The 21,100-nt window shown below is 44.0% G+C and overlaps 1 protein-coding gene across 14 annotated transcripts in view; it reads left to right on the top strand.

The window, feature by feature from the left end:
* Nucleotides 1-21,100, top strand: part of ABLIM1 (actin binding LIM protein 1) — a 440,123-nt gene that overhangs the window by 308,276 nt on the left and 110,747 nt on the right. For all 14 annotated transcript variants that reach the window (XM_068257415.1, XM_068257412.1, XM_068257404.1 and 11 more), the window contains one exon: nt 16,541-16,628. In XM_068257415.1, the coding sequence (XP_068113516.1) occupies nt 16,541-16,628 (88 nt within the window). The remainder of the gene's footprint in view (nt 1-16,540; nt 16,629-21,100) is intronic.

Here is a 21,100-nt window from a genome sequence, read left to right as displayed (position 1 = left end):
GTTCTATCGATGATAATAATAATAATTCCAGTATTTGTATATTGCTTTTCTCCTGTCAGACTCAAAGCACTTGTGAGGCAGCTACTAGAGCACACTCAGTAGGCAGTAGCAGTGTTAGGGAGTCTTGCCCAATAACTCTTTACTGAAATAGGTGCTGGCTTACTGAACAGGAAGAGCTGAGATTTGAACCCAGGTCTCCTGTGTCAGAGCCCTTAACCAGTATACTATCCAGTCACTGCGATGTGAGCCACGCAAGCTCGTTGACAAGAACTTGCCAGGACTGCGCAGTTTTAGTTGGTGAGTGCCCAAATTCCCCCTCATTACCGATATTTTAATGAGCGCCTATGGCGGCACCTGTTTTTTTTTTTTTTTCCCCTTTATTGGCCGTGGGGAGTGGTTAAAGAGGAACTGTCGCGAAAATCTTAAAATTTCAAACACATACAAAAAGGAAGTTCAACAGTAAAATGAGCCATAAATTACTTTTCTCCTATGTTGCTGTCACTCACACTAAGTAGTAGAAATCTGACATTACCGACAGATTTTGAACTAGCCCCTCTTCTCATGGTGGGTTCTCAGGGAGTTTTTTTTATTTTTAAAAGCACTTAGTGAATGGCAGTTGCTCCGTCCAACTGCCAAAATAGTGTACAGCGAGCAGGGAGGCTGTCCAGCATCTTTGTATTAATAATTTTCAGGGAGTGTCTTTATAAAGAATAAAGGCCATGCTGAGAATCCCCCATGAAGAGATGGACTAACTCAAAACCTGTCAGTAAGGTCAGATTTCTAGTACCTACTGTAACTGACAGCAACATAGGAGAAAAGTAATGTATGGCTCATTTTACTGTGTGTGTGTGTGTGTGTGTGTGTGTGTGTGTGTGTGTGTGTGTGTGTGTGTGTGTGTGTGTGTGTGTGTGTGTGTGTGTGTGTGTGTAGGTGTATGTGTGTGTATGTGTGTGTGTGTGTAGGTTAGCCATAGGGGTGTGCTTAAAGAAAACCTGTACTGAAAATAAAAGTCAAAATAAGCATACACAAGTCATACTTGCCTTCCATGTAGTCTACTCCTCAGTGTCTTTCTCCTGTTCTGCGTCCTATTTGTTCACTATGATCAAGGGAATTTTTCGTCCTCCATTTTGAAAATAGCCATTACCCCATAACAGCTTTCTGGTCAGCACACAGTTAAACTGTAACATCGCCCACTTGAGCCATAGGGAAACATGAACATTACCTGGTACATCCGTTTTCCTCTCAGCTATAACTGTCAGCAACTGATATTTTACTGAGAGCAACTGATATATTTCAGATCTGACAAAATATTGTCAGAACTGGATGGGATTATTGTCAGAAGAAAATGGTGAGCTTCTGAGAGGAACTGATGGCAAGGTAACTCTGTAATGTTAATTTGAAGTTACCTCATGTGTTTATTTTAAATATTTTTACTCAGTACAGGTTCTCTTTAAGGTTAGCTGTGGGGAGGGTTGGTTAAGGCTAGGCATTGGTAGTGGATGGGCTCAATGTGAAAATAGAGTTATGTTTAGGTGTAGTCAAATATTGGCAGCTTGGCGCTCAATATCGCAATAACCAACATGTGACGGACCCCTGGCTGCTGTTCCCACAAATTGAATATTTTACACTTGGGGAGCTGCTGCGGAGGCGGCGGCGCTAGGTTTATTTCTGATGGATTTCTTTCTGAAATCTATCAGAAATCATTCTGAGGTGTATGGGCAGGCAACAGATTCCATCAGAGAGAGATCTGAGGCAGAGAATCAGCAGGACTGCCAGGCAACTGGTATTGTTTAAAAAAAACACATATGTAAGTCTCTATATCACTTCAGGTGTCCTTTAAGAGATGTGTAAATCAGAGGATACAATGAGGGGCATCATCTGGGCATTCCCCAGGGTGCTTGTTTTAGAGACATCTCTGTAGACTGCTGATCTGAAGATCTGTCCAATCTAGTTGTGTGTCTTGTCTGTAGATGAAAAGCCTTGTGACAGACTGACCTAGCGGGTGACATTAACGTCTGACGGGGATCATCTGAGTCACTCGCCAGGGGGGGTATTTGTGCCATCACAGCTCCAGCTGTCTTCTATACCCCAGAGCCTTCTCACAGGAATAGGAGCCAATCCAGAGAGTCCGCACACTGAGCAGCAAATAAAGGTCCTTTATTGTGTCATTCACCAGATATCCATCTGATCACCAAAAACCGCTTTGGGGCCACGGGATCCTGGGAATTGGAGTCCTGTGTCCAACTGGAAGTTGCATCAGAAAGCAGCATCAGTCCCTTTCCAGTAGCTTTGCTGATAGGAGAGGTCAGAGAGGCTGAAATGATGATAGTCAAAACTATTTTAAGATATCAGCAAAGTTATGCAAACTAATCAGAGGAGAGCCGGGAATGTGTAGGAGAGATTTTACTAGCATCCTGGAGACCGTCTTCAAAGTTAAACTGAACTAAACTTTTCCTACCTGAAACAGATGACTTTCTCCTGAATGGTGATGCAGCTAGCTGAGTGTATAGCAGGTACCGGTGTGTATGCGGTCACACCTGGTATGATTTCTATCATGCCACTCTGCTAAGCATCGTAGCACAGCAGCCAGGCATTCACGTTTTGATGTTTCGATAACTATGCTATATTGGTCCAATTTGAGACCAACAGGGATCGTTCCACTATACATAAAATAAAGTAAGTAATGTAACCTTAATGGAATTGGTATTCCCAACAATGATATTTGGAAAAAAAAGAGCCACAAATTGCTCCCAAAGAAGTGAACACTTTGTGGTTCACGAAACGCGTTGAAGGTCTAACCAATCTCTGCCTATAATTGCTAATTCTCTTAAGATTTGTTATTAATATGGACACTTAATCCATAGATGGGGCAATGCTCCTCTATGGTTATAGACAGACCCCAACTTCTCAAAATATAGGGAGTCATTCTGTGATCCTTGCTCATTATTGATGTTAGGATACTTATATACTTATGATACTTACAGTGGGCCTGATTCAATTGTCAGACTCCCCAGCATTAAACACTGGTGAGTCCAATAATCAGGCGACGGTAATGTCACCTGATCCAATTGCTTTTAGCCCTAGGCAGGGTGTACAAAAAAAAAAAAAAAAAAACTGGCTTTGGCGATATCGCCCAGCAAGTTCTTTACACCCTATCCTGTTACACTTTTCATGCTTCTGGGAAGCGATGCTTTCTTTCAGACATGAGCGTTAGCTTAGACCTCCAAAAAGAAGGTCTAATTACGCTAATGCATGTCTTCCCCCATTGCATGTAGGGGTCTCCTTTAATAAGGAGACCCCAGAGCTCCCCATCGGTCTGTCCTTCCTTGCCCGAAGTCACCCCCCCAACTGAGCCAGGTACCCCTGAGCAATTTACTTGTGCGCTGAACATCTGCCGCCCCACGCCGCAACTTCCATGGCTGTAACTCTCTCTGAGCCCTGACAAAGCATCTTTGAAGCTCCCACCAGGGTCCATTGTATGGACCAATGAGGATTTTCAGCAGCACTTAGCAATTCTTGAAGCTGCATGTTTCTTCCAGGATCGGCTGAGACAATGGGGCAAATCAGGGTGAGAATGCAGCGGTATTGCTGCAAACCAGGCCTGTGATGTCGAGGAGGTTTCATAAACTGAGGCTTCCTGAGTCGAATGATTTTTGTACCCTATCCAAAGCCCTGTAAGGGCTGTGGAGTCAGAGTCGAGGAGTCTGAGTAATTTTGGGTACCTGGAGTCAGAGTTGGAATTTCAAAAACTGAGGAGTCGGATGATTTTTGTACCAATTCCTCATCCTTGGTGCAAACAATGGTAAATGGTGGTAAACTCGCACCAGCAATGGTCATTCATTCACATGGAAAGGGATTAAACGACAAAGGCCGTGGGACGCCAGTGTGACCCGCTCCTAAAGTGTTAATCTGCAGGACCATTCACTTGAAGAAAGTTTCGGACTGAAGTGGTGAATGAGTGTGTCAGAGAATAAGAGGCCCACATTGACTCCAGCCTCAGCCATGATCGCCACAAGCTATTCCGATACTGGTGCCTGCTTTGTTTTACTAGGTGGAAAGACTTCCTCCCCTAATTAGAGTCTCAGCAATGCAGGGAAGGGAAGTGAAGCTCATGTCTGACCCCTCTGGCCTCCATCTCTCACCTTCTATTAAATTCTGCCAGAACTAGTGACAGAGAGTCCTGCCACACTTTAAGCACCCTCTACACCATACAATTTCACACGCGATCGATCGAATTAGATTTAATCGAATTCCATTGGATCGATTAAATCCGACATGTCCGATCGGGATTCAGTCGGTAGTGTGGTCGATTTTGCATTGATAACTATGCAAAATCCACCACACCACTAATCGAATCCCAATCAGACATGTCGGATTTAATCGATCCAATCTAATTCGATCAATCGCGTGTGGAATTGTATGGTGTGGAGGGGGCTTTAGAACTGATTTTCGACTGAAATCTAACCACATTAGCTACACGCTTGTTTCAGGTGTGTGATTCAGACACTGCTGCAGCCAAAGAGATGAGCTGGACAGCCAGGCAACTAGTATTGTTTTAGGGAAATGAATATGGCAGCCTCCATATCCCTCTCACTTCATGTGTCCTTAGGGTAGAGATTAGATTGTGAGCTCCTCTAGGGACAGTTAGGAGCATGATCTATTAATGGAATTGATATCCAATATGACAACACTCAGTCCTGATGACGGAGGTCAGTTTGTAGTTTTGCTGGTCTTTGGGTGACAAAGAATGGAGGAATCAGGAAAACGTATTTCCATTGTTATCCAAGCACACATTGATTTTTTTTTTGATAACTTGTACAGGGAAATACCAGAGAATACAGAGAAGCAAAGGTACAAGATATCTTTCTTTACATTTTGTTACATTGTGCCCAAGGTGGCGAGAGATGTCTGTGGTCTTTTTAATCACATGTAGTAACGCTTATTAGAAGCATGCCGCGGTTCTGGTCCTCTTCCAGCCAGCGCTACGAGATTCAGCCAAACGGCTGGCTGTGGAATGTTCTGATTAGCAGAGTTCACTTATAATTAACTTATGCACGGGGCGATTTGTAGTTCAGCATGATGAAGGGGAGGTTACAGGCTGGGGGGGATGGCGATGATGTAGGTCTTGCGACTGCAGAGAGACTCCTGTTATTACTGGTCAGCCAGAGGCTCTCAGAGGGGGCAGTATGCGTTGTCCCACCAGGAGGGGCCAGGCTCTGCTGCTTAGCACACATTCAGGGTTGTTCCTGGCCATTGTGGGGCGCTCTGTTCCCCCAATCTCATTAATAGGAAGAGAGTAGCTAGTCTGCATTGATTACTTTTGCAGGCACTGACTCACTGAACCCACATTACCTCGGGAGGGAGAAGCCTCTGTGTCCTAACGAGGCTTCCCCTGACCTCTTCACCCTCCGGGATCCAGTGCTTACAGCCCCCAAAAGTACAGGCCTGTCGGCTGTGGCGCAGTAGCGCCTGCAATATTTACCTTCCCCGGCTTCAGTGCATGCGCAGTAGCGGCTTTCCACTGGGGTGAGGTGGATATAGCTGAGCCCATCCAGGTCCACTCTAAGGCACGAGCCTAAATAAGCTGTCACTGACCTTTCATGAATTGCCCGGACCAGGGAGCAGAGGTCTTCTTCTGATCAGTTTTATAAACTGGCCTCTGTATCTATATCTCTCCAGTCTTCTGAATAGCGGCCATATCTATTGACTACGTATTTATGAAAACCTGGGTCAGTTGCCAAATGAATTGGGTGACTTGGTACAGATCGGCCATGTGTGGCCAGTCTAAGCTTTCCTAGCAGCTGAAAGGTTAAAGTTCCGACTCTGCTGGGGTCGATATCATTTTATTTACTTTAAGAGTCGCTTCCTCCTCTTATCCGAACAATTCCTCTGTTTCCGACTTCGGTGAAAGCTGACGCCCGGCTCCTCTCTCTGTCATCTTTGCTGTCAACCAAATTATCGCCCGCTAGCTGCTTCCAGAAGTCCCCGAGCCTGGCCAGCTCATGTGTGAAATGCCTGACCTATATTGCCATGTTTTAAAGGGGTCTGCCACTTCCAGATGGATTACATGTATTTTCTTGTACTTTATTTTTTCTATCTTTCCTTTTTTTGGTAGTAGTCAGTCGTTTTGGTTGAGCGCTATACACTGTAGCGGGTTGATGGCAAACATTATTTCAGCTTGTTGTTTACTGTCTCTTTTTTATCCTGAATATGGAACACCACAGTGTTCCTAAAAGTGCCCATACATGGTACAATTTTCGATCAGATAATTTAGTTCGATTATTCCGTTACATCGAATATAAAGATTTTTCCAGCATGTCCGATTAGATTCGATCGAAATAACGGGATAATCCTTCGAATTTCTTGATTGAAGAAAAAAATATTTTCGACTTTCATTCGATTTGATCATTTAGATTGAAAAAACGGGAAAATCGAACGTTTTTATTGTATCGTGTATGGGCACCATAACAGGGACTGGCAGATCCTGGTGTGAGTCACTGGAATAGTGCAGGTGTTTAACAAAAAGGGGTGGGAAGAACTACAGCTCTGTGCAGCTGCTGAAACAAGTATTCTGGCCCATTTTTACTTCAGCCAAATCACAGTGATTCCCAGCATTCAAATTTGGATGCGGAATCGCAGGCTATTGAAAACAATAGGCATCTTCTGCATGTGGGGGACAGGGGGGCTTTTCCGAAGATACTTAAAGCATGCCTGAAGTGTGGAGGCTGACATATGTATTTAATTTTAAACCGTGCAAATTGCCTGGCTGTCACTAAGTGTACCTGAGATGTGAATAATTGGTGTATTTATACTTACCTCTAGCCCCATGAGGTTCGTGGGCTCCCTCCCCATCCTCTGCGGCCGCTCCATTCACTTGTTAACCTCTCTGGTAATAGAGAGCAGTCGGCAAGGGGATGGGGGACTTATAGTTCCTTTCAGAATATGCTGGGAGCTGTAGTTTCTGTAAGGGCTCGTTCACACCTAGGGCATTTTTGCCTTTTTTTCAAGTGCCGGGGATTGTGAAAATCGCCCTAGAAAGCTTGAGCAATAATTCCCTACGAGAGTGTTCTCATCTGAGCAGTTTGTTTCCGATCCACTCAGGAAAGCGCTGCCTGTACAATTTTCTGAGCGTTTTTGCTCAATAGAAGGTATAAAGAAATCGCAAAGCGCTTGAAAAAGCTCTTTGTATAGTGATTTCCCCATCGCTTTGATGAATAAATACATTGTATTTATTCATTTCCGGGTCAAAGAGTTCACTTCCTGACTTGCGCCAGCAAGTGAAAAAAGCCGAATCACTCTGCAAAAGCACTAAGAATAGCGCTTTAACAAAAAACGCAGTGCCCACTGAGCGTTGTTAAAAATATCGCCCACATTTCAATTTTAGATGTGAACAAAGCCTCAGAGCCTGTTGGGATTTGTAGTCTCGTCAGAGCATGCTGGGAGCTGTAGTCTCAGTAAGAACATGCTGGGAGCTGTGGTCTCCGTCAGAGCATGCTGGGAGCTGTAGTCTCCGTCAGAGCATGCTGGGAGCTGTAGTCTCCATCAGAGTATGCTGGGAGCTGTAGTCTCCATCAGAGCATGCTGGGAGCTGTAGTCTCCATCAGAGCATGCTGGGAGCTGTAGTCTCCGTCAGAGCATGCTGGCAGCTGTAGTCTCCGTCAGAGCATGCTGGGAGCTGTAGTTTTGCAGCAGGTTGGACTTATCATTTCCTGATTTTTGGATTAGCATGTTAGTGATCTTCCCTCTCTGGGGTCCCCTCGCTGCGTGGACATGGGGTGGGGTGTGATGAAGATCGCCCAGAACTGGATGTGATTCCGGGAGCCTCTGAGACTTAGTGCAGCCGCCTCAGGGCCAAGGCCTGGAATGTGAAGTTGTATGTTTGTTGTAGTAATTACTAACACATTGTTCAAGTGGTGCAGCCCCTGCTACTCCGGAAACCTGCAGGAGAACTTGTGCTGATATCCCTGTCCTTTGTAGGTCCAGTGTAACTGTACTTGTGCAAAAGAATACTAGCATCTGCATAGGATCAGAATTCTGTGCATTTTTTTATTTAAAGTCCACATTCATAAACCGATTTCTTTTTACAATTGATGGGATTATAATTTTAAAACATAAAACCAGAAAATACCCACCAATTTATAGGTCCTCAGGAAACTCCAGCCACTTCCTTACTCCTCCTTCATAGTCTTTTTACCCCTCCCCTTTATGATCAGGTGACTAAAGGGGAGTGGTTCAGACTATCTGGGTGTGAGCGGGCAGCTATCTGGTCGTTATAGCCATGCCTTTCTCCCATAGAAAACAACTGGAGTTGGGGGTTAGTGGTGGTAACAGTCATGCCCCCCCCCCCCCCTCCCCTAGAAGAACTTAAGAAGAGAGAGGGTGTGACAGTCACAGCAACCCTTTCATAGAATTACAGGAGGAGTGAGGGCAAAAGGCAGTAATAGCCACACCTTAGACTCTAAGGTGTGGCTATTACAGCGAATCACTACCCCCTGCTATTCTCTACTGTTTAGAGGCTTAGAGAATAGCAGGGGGTAGTGACTAGCTGTAATAGCCACACCTTCGAGAATAACAGGGGGTGGAGAGTAGCTATAATGGTCACACCTTAGAGAATAGCAGGGGTTGGAAATTAGCAGTAATAGCATTACCTAAAGGTAGCCATACACTGGTCGATTTGCCATCAGATTCGACCAACAGATAGATCCCTCTCTGATCGAATCTGATCAGAGAGGGATCGCATGGCTGCCTTTACTGCAAACAGATTGTGAATCGATTTCAGCCTGAAACCGATTCACCATCTGCTGAGCTGCCGCTGTCGCCTGTTTCCCCCCCCCCCCGGCATACATTACCTGAAGCCTGGTCCCGGGCATCTTCTCCGCATCGGCTCCCGGCTAGCATCTTCTCCCATCACCTTCCGCATCACGGCATCCGCGTACAACTTTCTGTCACTCCAGTGACAGCGGAAGTTCAAATAGAGCGCCCTCTATTTGTACTCCTGCTGTCACTGCAGTGACACAGGAAGTTATACACGGATGCCGCCGGATGCCGTGATGCGGAAGGTGATGTGGAGAAGAGGCCAGTCAGGAGCCGGAAGGTGATGCGGAGAAGATGCCGGGAGCCAGCTTCAGGTAATGTATACCTGTGTTGATCGTACGCCGCTAGCGACGCGCTCCCTACCCGCAGGCGATCGACGGTAATTTCCTGCACGGAGCGATCGACGGGATCGATCTATTTCGGGACGAAATAGATCGAAATTTAGCGTTTAGCGTGAACGATGTGACAGCAGATTCGATCGGCAGGTAATCGGCTAGTGTATGGCCGGCTTTAGAGCAGGGCTGCCCATTGAGTAGACTGCAATCTACTGGTAGATCACAAAGGACTTCATGGTAGATCCTGACTGCACTACGTTTCCCATTCTGTATATACAAGTGTGTTCCTAAAATTGTACAGAAGAAGATCATTTTGACTTTTAAATTAGCTCACAAGATGAATAAGTGTGGGCACATCTGCCTTAGAGAATAGAAGGGGACAGTAATAAGCAGTAATAGCCACACCTTATAGAATAGCAGGGGGTCGGTGATTAGCAGTAGTAGGCACACCTTATAGAATAGCGGGGGTGGTGATTAGCAGTAGTAGGCACACCTTAGAGAATATCAGGGGGTAGTGATTAGCAGTAATAGCCACGCCTTAGAGACTAGCAGGGGGCGGTGATTAGCAGTAATAGCCACACCTTAGAGAATAGAAGGGGGCGATGATTAGCAATAATAGCCACACCTTATAGAATAGCAGGGGGCGGTGATTAGCAGTAGTAGGCACACCTTAGAGAATAGCAGGGGGGAGTGTGATTAGAAGTAATAGCCACACCTTACAAAATAGCAGGGGGAGGTGATTAGCAGTAATAGCCACACCTCTCCATTGAGAGCCGCAGGAGGGATGGTGACTGGCATTAGTAGCAACACCTTTCCACAGAGATCGGCAGGAGGGATGCTGCAACTTACACCAACTAAGTGAAGCTGATTTTTTGTTCATCACTCACCAATCACATCAGCAGACTCGCCCTCTGTGATGTAAGACACTCTGTTATTACAGAAGTAAAGTGAGATGCTGTTCTGCTCGCCAACTTACCAGTGATACCAGCAGGTGGCGCTAACATATTTCAAATGCTCCAGAATGAAAAAGAATGTTGTTTTGTATCTTTTTGTTTTGTTCTAGAGTCAATACATAGAACAAATATGTGAAAAGACATATTTCATTCCTGTGAAGTGGTGGTTGGGTGGCTGGGCCGCCCCGCCGCCTCCTGTAATTTATAGATCCGTTTTGCATGCTGTAATCCTTGGTAGGCTTGTGTTTCCTCCCCTGAGACTCTTCTCTAGTCATTTGTAATATGTGATATGGCTGTAGAGGAGGCATGTGGCCCGTTCATGAGAGAAACGCCTCATTCCTCACATTGCTGTACAGCGCGGTGTGAGATCACAAGATGAAATTTCAGAATGTTCTCCTCCCCCGCATCAGATCCAGGACTAGTGATGTACCAGCAGCCTGTGTGCACCGAACTTATTCTGTATTAAAATGTACCTCCGCTTACAGATACTACAGATACAACACTGTAGCCAATATCGTATCAACTTTTTTCATGAGTTTACTCCCAAGGTAATATTTTCAAACCTTATCAATAGAATGCCTCCCCCCCTCCCCCCCAGTACCAGAGGCTCCATAACTTACATGCCCGAAGGGGGAAGACCCGGCATCCATTGCAAAGGTGGGGCCAGCACCATTTCGTAGCTCCACCCACTTACACAAGCGGCAACCTAATATAGTTATTGCACAGCGCTGCCTGCTGATGGAGGGGATCAAGGTGTCGGACATAGGGTGACACCGTGCCAGACCCGATCCAGCAGCGGCACTCCCACAATAGACAGAAATGTGGCAGAGCAGCGGCGGAGATGGCTGGCAGCGATCACAGTATTGGACATAGGCCTCGATTCCTCATTGTCTTTGCGATAACTTTTTCCAGTTCGTTAAATTACCTAACTTTTGAAGTTTATGGATTTCTAGTTACTGTATATTCATGAAGGTTTTTCCGCATTCGGTGTGACTTCGATAAAATATTGACAACAATGTGGTAACCATTCGGTAACTTGTCGATATTTCCATTTTACAGCGGTAATTTAACACAAGGCAATAAGATTCCAATGGAATTGTGGGTAAAAAGGCAGTCCTTTGAACACCACATACCAACATTCCCAATAGGGCTTAACACCTGGACCAGGATTCTGGAAGTGGCTTGGGACAATCCCACAATTTCGCCAGCTAAGGCTTGATAGGAACCTTTTCTGAAAAAATATAGTGCAGCTAGCGATTTAGTTAACCCTGGCACTGCCTGTGTTCTCTTACAAGATGATTCAAGAGAAATGCAGATGTCCTGGTATAGCAAATAAATCCATTTTCTTGCAAATTGATATGGTTCTAGACCTTATTGTTGCCCTTCTGCGCCTTCGAATCACTCTCAGCTGATACATAACCACTTCAAATGGCTCCATCTTCTCTGTCAGCAATGATGAAAATGTAATGCTAAACCACGCCCACTTTCATTTTCATAAATTGCACTTTCTTCCATTTTATTGCATCACTACCGAATGATTACCGAATGCTCGCTAACAGCTGTAGATAACTTTGATGAATCCTGAAATCAACTTATCGAGTTCAGTTTTTTACCGAGCTGTCGGTAATTGATTCGATAAGTCTTGACGAATCGAGGCCATAGTCCGATACTGATCTTTACAGTTGGCTCTGTGCTGGATTTTATCGGCAACAACGCCATCTAGTGTCAGCAAGTTTTTCCCTTCTCCCACTTTGGGACTAGAGAGGAAAAGGACAATGTTGGACATAGGCCTCAATTCACTAAGATCATGCTGGCGATAATAAGGCAAGAGAAAACTTACCTCCACATAAGAGAGAGTTATCTTATCTCTTCATTCTTTAAGTTACCTCCTCTGTAGTTAAGTTACCTCCTCTGTAGTTATTTTACCTCCTCTGTAGTTATTTTCAAATGCAGTTAATAAACAGCCTGTCTTTAACTCTGGAGTTATTTTAAGGATTGAAGAGTTAACTTAAAGACAGAAGAGTTAACTTTAGGTTTGCCTGAGGTAAAATGTTTCCTGAATACTACATGCCTTATCAGCATGGTAACAACTCTAGAAGAGTTATTAAAGACAGGAGAAAAGCTTAGTGAATTGAGGCCATAGTTTGACATAGGCCTCAATTCACTAAGATCATGCTAGAGATAATAAGGCAAGAGAAAACTTACCTCCACACGTGAGAGAGTTATCTTACCTCTTCATTCCTTAAGTTACCTCTCCTGTAGTTAATTTACCTCCTCTGTAGTTAATTTACCTCCTCTGTACTTAATTTACCTCCTCTGTAGTTATTTTCACATGCAGCTAATTAACAGCCTGTCTTTAACTCTGGAGTTATTTTAAGGATTGGAGAGTTAATTTAAAGACAGAAGAGTTAACTTTAGGCTTGCCTGAGGTAAAATGTTTCCTGAATACTACATGCCTTATCACCATGGTAACAACTCTAGAAGAGTTATTAAAGACAGGAGATAAGTTTAGTGAATTGCGGCCATAGGCATTTAAATCTACTTTTTAAGTGTTTACTGTTTTATTGTTTTTGCTCAATGACACATTCATTGAAGTTTTCCAGATCTAAAATATATAAACAATTGACCCTTTTTATCTCTTTCCTGCTCTCTGAATTGTTTTATACTTGGAATTTCTTATCAGACAGGAAGTGTCTACAGTGTGACCCTCACTGAGTCAGGATTGAGTCAGCCACTTGCATACCTGATATTTAACTCTTTCAGGAAGAGAAAGTAAAAAAGAAACACAGCATAGTTATTTGCGTGCTAGGCACTGTACATACACATGACTATTTCATCATGTCACATTGCAACTCAGGTGTCCTTAATTTGGATTCGGGCCAGTGTCTTTCAGCATTTCCAGTCTCAGACAATAGCCTGTTGATGTAAAATTGTCATAATTAGATTGTGTATTTGTCTGAGAAGAGGCGTACACATGTCTTGTACTGTTCTCTCTGGGAACTAACTATAGCTTCCAAGGCTGCTGAAGAAGCAGCTCAGAAAACACTTCTTTCCTTCCCTTATCATTACTTGCCTAGCACTGAGGGAGGAGCCAGCACTGACTTTACCTCACCCGCCCTGGAATGACAAACATGAGCAAAGGATAGGAGCAGCCCATAAGGCAGGGGGAGGTCCTCAGGCACACTCAGTCAGCTGATGCAGAGGAGTTTTGTACGCAGGCACACAAGCCACATGACCAGCAAACTAAAATCATTATTTACTGCTGCACTCCTGGACTATTTCATTAGAAGAGCTGGTGAAGGGAACAGATGTCCTTAAAACTAAGAGTGTGCATGGGGGATAGGATGGAACAGTTGTAAGAGTGCAGTATTGTTGCAGACATGCTGGGTATGAAGGATGGAGTCCAGTGTCTTTATTGAGTTCAGCCCATTGAATACATTCTTCATTAATTCCCCATTAATTCTCATGAGTCCAATCTATTGAGTCTGTTGCCCATTATTTCTGTTGAGTCCAATTCTTTGAGTCCATTACACTCTGACTGCCATAAGTCTAGTCCGTTGAGTCCATTCCACGCTGATTGCCATAAGTCCAGTCCATTGAGTCCATTCCATGCTGACTGCCAAAAGTCCAGTCCATTGAGTCCATTCCACGCTGATTGCCATAAGTCCAGTCCATTGAGTCCATTCCACTACGACTGCCATAAGTCCAGTCCATTGAGTCCATTCCATGCTGACTGCCAAAAGTCCAGTCCATTGAGTCCATTCCACGCTGATTGCCATAAGTCCAGTCCATTGAGACCATTCCACACTGATTGCCATAAGTCCAGTCCATTGAGTCCATTCCATGCTGACTGCCAAAAGTCCAGTTCATGGACTTCCAGTGTGGAAGTCCATTCCACACTGACTGCTATAAGTCCAGTCCATTGAGTCCATTCCATGCTGATTGCCATAAGTCCAGTCCATTGAGTCCATTCCACTCTGACTGCCATAAGTCCAGTCCATTGAGTCCATTCCATGCTGACTCCCAAAAGTCCAGTCCATTGAGTCCATTCCACGCTGATTGCCATAAGTCCAGTCCATTGAGACCATTCCACACTGATTGCCATAAGTCCAGTCCATTGAGACCATTCCACACTGACTGCCATAAGTCCAGTCCATTGAGTCCATTCCACACTGACTCCATTCCACACTGACTGCCATAAGTCCAGTCCATTGAGTCCATTCCACACTGACTGCCATAAGTCCAGTCCATTGAGTCCATTCCTTATTAATTCTCATGAGTCCAGTCCATTGAGTCATTCCACGCTGACTGCCATAAGTCCAGTCCATTGAGTCCATTCCACACTGACTGCCATAAGTCCAGTCCATTGAGTCCATTCCACACTGACTGCCATAAGTCCAGTCCATTGAGTCCATTCCACACTGACTGCCATAAGTCCAGTCCATTGAGTCCATTCCACACTGACTGCCATAAGTCCAGTCCATTGAGTCATTCCACGCTGACTGCCATAAGTCCAGTCCATTGAGTCCATTCCCCACTAATTCTTATGAATCCAGTCCATTGAGTCCATTCCACACTCACTGCCATAAATCCATTCCCCATTAATTCTCATGAGTCCAATCCATTGAGTCCATTCCATGCACGGAGTATATATATTCATGTCAACACATCCGTCACTCGCCAACCTTTGTTACTTTTAAACGCTCTCTAAAAACTCATTTGTTCCGACAAGCATATGCGCTACCTTAAGCCACTTCCCTTTGTCCTAAGACCAAATTACACTCCTACTAGGTGTCCTAAAACACACTGCCTTTATATATTTTATCGTATACTACCCCTCCTCTTGTTTCCCCCCATTTCCTTTAGATTGTAAGCTCGCAAGGACAGGGCTCTCTCCCCCTTTTGTGTCTGGGAAATCATTATACATTTTATTCATCATGTTATTTTTATTACTGTCATTACCACTTCTGTATTTTGTATTTGTATCATTTTTTGTATTTTGTCACTAATTATGTATCTTGCATATTGGTGTACACCATTGTCTGTATTATGTACCCCATGTTTGTTTCTTACTTTGTACAGCGAAACGGAATATGTTGGCGCTTTATAAATCAATAATAATAATAATAATGTCACTAACTGTCAGAGAAGCTCACAGTTTAATCCCTATCATAGTCCTATGTCCATTGTATTCAAGGGCCAGTTTTACTGGGGAGCCAGTGAACTTATCTGTATGTTTTTGGGATGTGGGAGGAAACCTGAGTACCTGGAGGAAACCCACACAGACACTGGGAGAACATACAAACTCCATGCAGATAGTGCCTTGGCTAGGATTCGAACCAGGGAACAAGCACTGCAAGGCGAGAGTGTTTTCCACAATGCCGGCTACTGCTTTCTGCTATATGCTGATGCATTCTTGGGCAGCACAGTGGCATAGAGGTTAGCACTTTTACCTTGCAGTGCTGGCTCCCCAGTTCGAATCCCACCTAGGGCACTATCTGCACAGAGTTTGTATGTTCTCCCCGTGTCTGCATGGGTTTCCTCCGGGTACTCTTATTTCCTCCCATACTCTAAAAACATACAGATAAGTTAATTGGCTTGTCCTTAAAATTGGCCCTAGACTATGATACATACACCACACGATCTAGACATATGACTATGGTAGGGATTAGATTGTGAGCCCCTCTGAGGGACAGTTAGACGACAAGACAATGTACTCTGTACAGCGCTGCATAAGATGTGTGTGTGTATGTGTATATATATATATATATGTATATATATATATATATATATATACACACATATATACAGTGGGTTGCAAAAGTATTCACATTTTGTCATATTACTGCCACAAGCATGGATCAATTTTATTGGAATTCCACATGAAAGACCAACACAAAGTGCTGTACACATGAGAAGTGGAACGAAAATCATACATGATTCCAAACATTTTTTTACAAATAAATAACTGCAAAGTGGTGTGTGCATAATTATTCAGCCCCCTTTGATCTGAGTGCAGTCAGTTGCCTATAGACATTGCCTTATGAGTGCTAATGACTAAATAGAGTGCACCTGTGTGTAATCTAATGTCAGTACAAATGCAGCTGCTCTGTGACGGCCACAGAGTTATGAGTTACTTACAAAGTTATGATTTGGTATCAGTGAAATGACTGTTAGTCTCAATGGTGAACACAGTGGACTTGTTATGGGGCTTTATGACTGTTGCTTTGGGTCCCATGCCGACGTCCTAACTGTCAGCGGTGTTGCTGTTGGCCTGGAGGCTAGCTGTATGAAAGGCTTCAGGCCTGGTCCTGCACCCGCTCCTCACCAGTACAGCTGTAGTTTGCATTTTGCTTTATAATGACAAGGAGCATTTTGTGGTGTGTGGGTATAATTGTGACTTTGCAAGAGCTGACCATTGTCTCTGTCTATCTGCAGGCCGGCGATAAGCATTACCATCCGAGCTGTGCACGATGCAGCAGATGTCACCAGATGTTCACCGAAGGAGAGGAAATGTATCTACAAGGTGAGACCACACTTTACATGTTTCACTATGCTCCATTTATTTACTTATTGTTGGACACAGCTCCTCCTCCAAACATCTTCCACAGACAAATGCTTAAAGTGGACCCGAACTCTTGCACTGGACAGAAGGAAAACACAAAGAAATGCACCCTGTATGTATTTAGAGAGTTTAGCCTGTCTAATTCCCCTTCATCTGTGTCTAATCGCAAGAGTAATTTGATCTCTCAGCTGTGCCAGCTGGCTGCCTCAACAGAGCAGCTAATTTATAAACATAGGATGTTAACAATATGTCTGCTTCCATGAAAGCAGGAAGTAGACACACTGCAGATATATAGCAGGATTTGTATCAGCTGTAACAAATACATATTTTTCATTAAAGGTTATTATGCTGTTGCTTATCTTTCAGAGCAGAGAGGAAGTTCTGAGATGAAGTCCGCTTTAAGAAGACAAAATGAAATACCTTAGCAACTTCTCTGTTCTAACTTCTGTACTGGTTGCTATGGGTGACAGCACTTTACATGTAATAATAATAATAATCGGAACATTTGTATAGCGCTTTTCTCCTGTCAGACTCAAAGCGCTCAAGAGCTGCAGTGTTAGGGAGTCTTGCCTTGAACTCCTTACTGAATAGGTACTGACCCTAGCCAGGATTTGAACCCTGGTCTCCCATGTCTAAGGTGGTGCCAGTACACTATCCAATATGTAGTGTTTGGTTTGCACCTTAGACCAGCTTTTTGGGATACTCCAAAAACATCATGCTACCTTTTGCAGAAATCAGAGGTCTATTGTGAATTCCTGGCATCTTTCTGAGCTTTCTCTCTCATATTTTATCTGTAGAGCCCCCTCCGCGGACCCCCAGCCCTGAACTGACCACTCTGTGAGATCTGGGGAGCCTCCAGCCTCTGTCAGTAATCATGTTTTTATTGGCCCAAGTGCAGCTTTTGTTCTGGTGAGGATTCCTCAGAACTGGCTGCTTTGCTTCATGGTTATCAACTCTCTGTTATCCAGAATGTTTCCTCTGCACAGACAGCTGGACTGCGCTGTGATTGTCACACTCTCATAGTTCTCCGCCTCTACTCTCTATTACACAACTATTGGCGCTGCTACTATTATTTCACTTCTGTCTGAAAACTCACTCAGTAAAATAAGTAAGCTGTTGGTGTAACTCTGGCGCTGTGGATGTATACCCAAGGCCCCAAAAAATCATTTGTTTTTGAAGTAATACATTATCATGGCTCCCAACTGTCCCCCTTTTGGAGGGACAGCTCCTCTTTGGGAATCAAATCCTCATGTCCCTCTTTCTCTCCCCATTCACCCCCCCCATTTATGTCCAGATTTATGTAAATATATTTATATATGTATTTTTCTACTTAAAAATTAGTAGAAAGAGAACCCAAGGTGGCTTGTAAGTATCCTATTAGCACACAGAGGCTGGGTCTACATATAATGCCCAGCCTCTGTTGCTATACTGTTTCCCCTAGTCTCCCCCCTGCACTCTGCTATGCCCCATAAATCGCACAGCCCTGCTAGTGACACGCAGCATGACGATAACAAGCTGTTTACATCTGCACTGTCACTCTCGCTGCTACCCCACCTCCTCTATATCGCCGCTCCTTGCCTGCGTCCCTTCCCTCCAATCATCGGGGAGGGAAGGGACGCAGGCGGGGAGCGGCGATATAGAGGAGGCAGAGGAGCGGCGCTGAACAGCCTGCTAGCTAACTTTACTCCTATCCTTGATATATTTCTTATTTGCAAATGCTTATATGAAAGGAAATGAACCAGAATAAAAAGGACAAGTGGGGTTTGAATTATAAAACATATTTTACTTATGAAATCTTTATTGTCTGCATGATTGGGTGTGTGTCAGGGGTGTGGTTAGAGGTGTGGCTTAAAGAGAAACCGTAACCAAGAATTTAACTTCCTCCCAATCAGCAGCTGATACGCCCTTTCCCATTTTCCTTGTCACAAATGGATCATCAGGGGGCTCTGTATGGCTGATATTGTGGTGAAACCCCTCCCACAGTGTGATGTCAGGACCATGGTTCTGACATCACACTGTGGGAGCCTTGATACGCTGTGGGAAATAAAATCAAGCAGCATCTCCTTCCACTGACATCACCTGCCAGCAGTGAAAATGTCACCATGTGCAAAAAATTTCAGAATATAAATTAAGGGGATGAAAGATTTTACAATGGGCAAACACTGACTAAATCATTTATACATAATTATTGTAAAAATGAGGCACTTTTTTATTATATTATATTATTTTCACTGGAGTTCCTCTTTAACTGTCCCTCTTTCTGATCTAAAACAATTGGGAGGTGTGCATTATGGGTGCTGATTTTCAGTTAAGTGGAGGCAACATTTTCAGATACCGTCTGTTTTAAGAAAGCCAAGTCTTGCCTACCTCCAGATCCATTTAAAATAAAGGATAGCCAAATCATTGTATAATGTGCCTTGCACAGAACACCAACCAATAGTCGTGTGTGATTGTCAGCGGGGTTTGCAGTCTAATGCAACAGAATAGGGACACATATAGGGGAATCCAATTTACCTACAGGTAGCAGTATGCTGGTATCCTGTGTGAGGGAACCCATATTAATGAGTAATTAGCAGAAAAGAAGAAGGGGAAAGTATTATGACTATAATGTATCTATATAGCACCGACATCCTCTGCAGTGCTTTACAGAGTACATAGTTATGTCACTGACTGTCCTCAGAGGGGCTCACAATCTACCATAACCCCTGCTATAGTATTGGGGGGGGGGGGTAATTAACTTTTAAAGGAAAACAATTCTTTGTTGCAGCTGATACAAATCCTGCAATACGTCTGCAGTGTATTTACTTTCTACTTTCATGGAAGCAGACTCTGGGTTAACATTCCGTATTTACCAATTAGCTGCTCTGCCAAAGCAGCCAGCTAACGCAGCTGAAGGATCAACTTACAATTGTGATTAGTCACAGATGAGGCAGAATTAGACAGGCTAAAAACTCTAAATACATACAGGGTGCATTTCTTTTGTTTTACTTCTGTCCCATGCAAGAGTTCAGGTCCGCTTTAACCGTTTCCAAGATGCGGAAGGTGCTATCATTGTGCCACCATGCTTATGCCGCCTGTGCTGACTGGCTGGGCTGTCTGCATGAACAGCCCAGCCCATGAACAAGGAATGGCTGGATAGAACTGAGAAATACGGTGTTTTGGCAGCTGCGTCATTCCACATGTGCTGATGTTCTGCTGAGTTAAGCCATTTCTGCTGCTTGTCAGGAACTATTATGACTATGATAATTTATATAAACCTGATCGTTTTTCCACAGCACTGTTCAGAAAACATTGAGCAAATATCATCACTGACTGTTTCCTATGGGGTTCTCACAATGTAATATCCCCACCGCAGTCTGAGGCCAGTTCCATGGCAAATTGGTTAAACGTCCAGTATGTTTTTGGAATGTGGGAGGAAACCAAAGTTGCGGAAGGAAACTCTGGGAAAACATACAAACTCCATGTGGATAGTGTCCATACCTGGGGGTTGCAGGAACTGGGAGGTGATAGTCTAGCCACCGCCCTGCCACCTGAACCATTACAAGCTGGGTCTACTGTGATGAATCTCCCTCTGACTTCTATATATGGTGGTATGCCCTGTTCAGATACTCTGATATAGTTCCTGCTTTATTCTGACCCAGCTGACCATTAAAATTGGGGAAGTTTAAAGTAGGCCTGAACTCTTGCGCAGGACAGAAGGAAAACAGAGAGAAATGCACCCTGTATGTATTCAGAGAGTTTAGCCTGTCTAATTTCCCCTCATCTGTGACTAATCACAACTGTAATTTCATCTCTCAGCTGTGTCAGCTCAGGGATCTCCTCTGCTACAGCAGAGCAGCTAATTTGTAAACACAGGATGTTAACAATACGTCTGTTTCCATGAAAACAGGAAGTAGACACACTGCATATTTACTGCAGGACTTGTATCAGCTGTAATAAAGAAATGTTTTTCTTTAAAGCTTATTATGCTGTTGCTTATCTTTTAGATCAGAGAGAGTTCAGGTCCTCTTTAAAGGACCACTTTTGCGAAAAACTGCTTAATTTTTTCCTTAAAAGATGTGTATTTATTGCAGGAAAAAAATGCACTATTTTTTCTATGTCGCTGTCACTTAAATAGTTAAAATGTGACAGATGTGAGATTCTCAGGGTTTTCTTTATTTTCAAAAGCACTAACTGAATGGTATTTCAGTGTTCTCCCCAGGCTCTTTTTGCTGGGTGCTCCACCCGGCTAGTTTTGGTCAGCACCCGGTTGTCATCGGCTCACCTTCTTTTCTGCTGTATGCTGAGTTGTTCACAGAAGCGCCGGCCCTGCATTCTCTAATTTCGCCCCACCCGGCTACTTTTTCATGCCACCCGACTGGAAAACAATTCTGGGGAAAACACTGCAGTTACTCAATCCAACAATGCACAGATGAGTAGGGAGGCTGACTGGT

This window comes from Hyperolius riggenbachi, chromosome 10 (assembly GCF_040937935.1).
Source record: "Hyperolius riggenbachi isolate aHypRig1 chromosome 10, aHypRig1.pri, whole genome shotgun sequence".
In the NCBI taxonomy this organism is placed as follows: domain Eukaryota; kingdom Metazoa; phylum Chordata; class Amphibia; order Anura; family Hyperoliidae; genus Hyperolius; species Hyperolius riggenbachi.
Note: the sequence above shows the minus strand (reverse complement) of the source record. Positions and strands in the feature narration are given on the sequence as shown.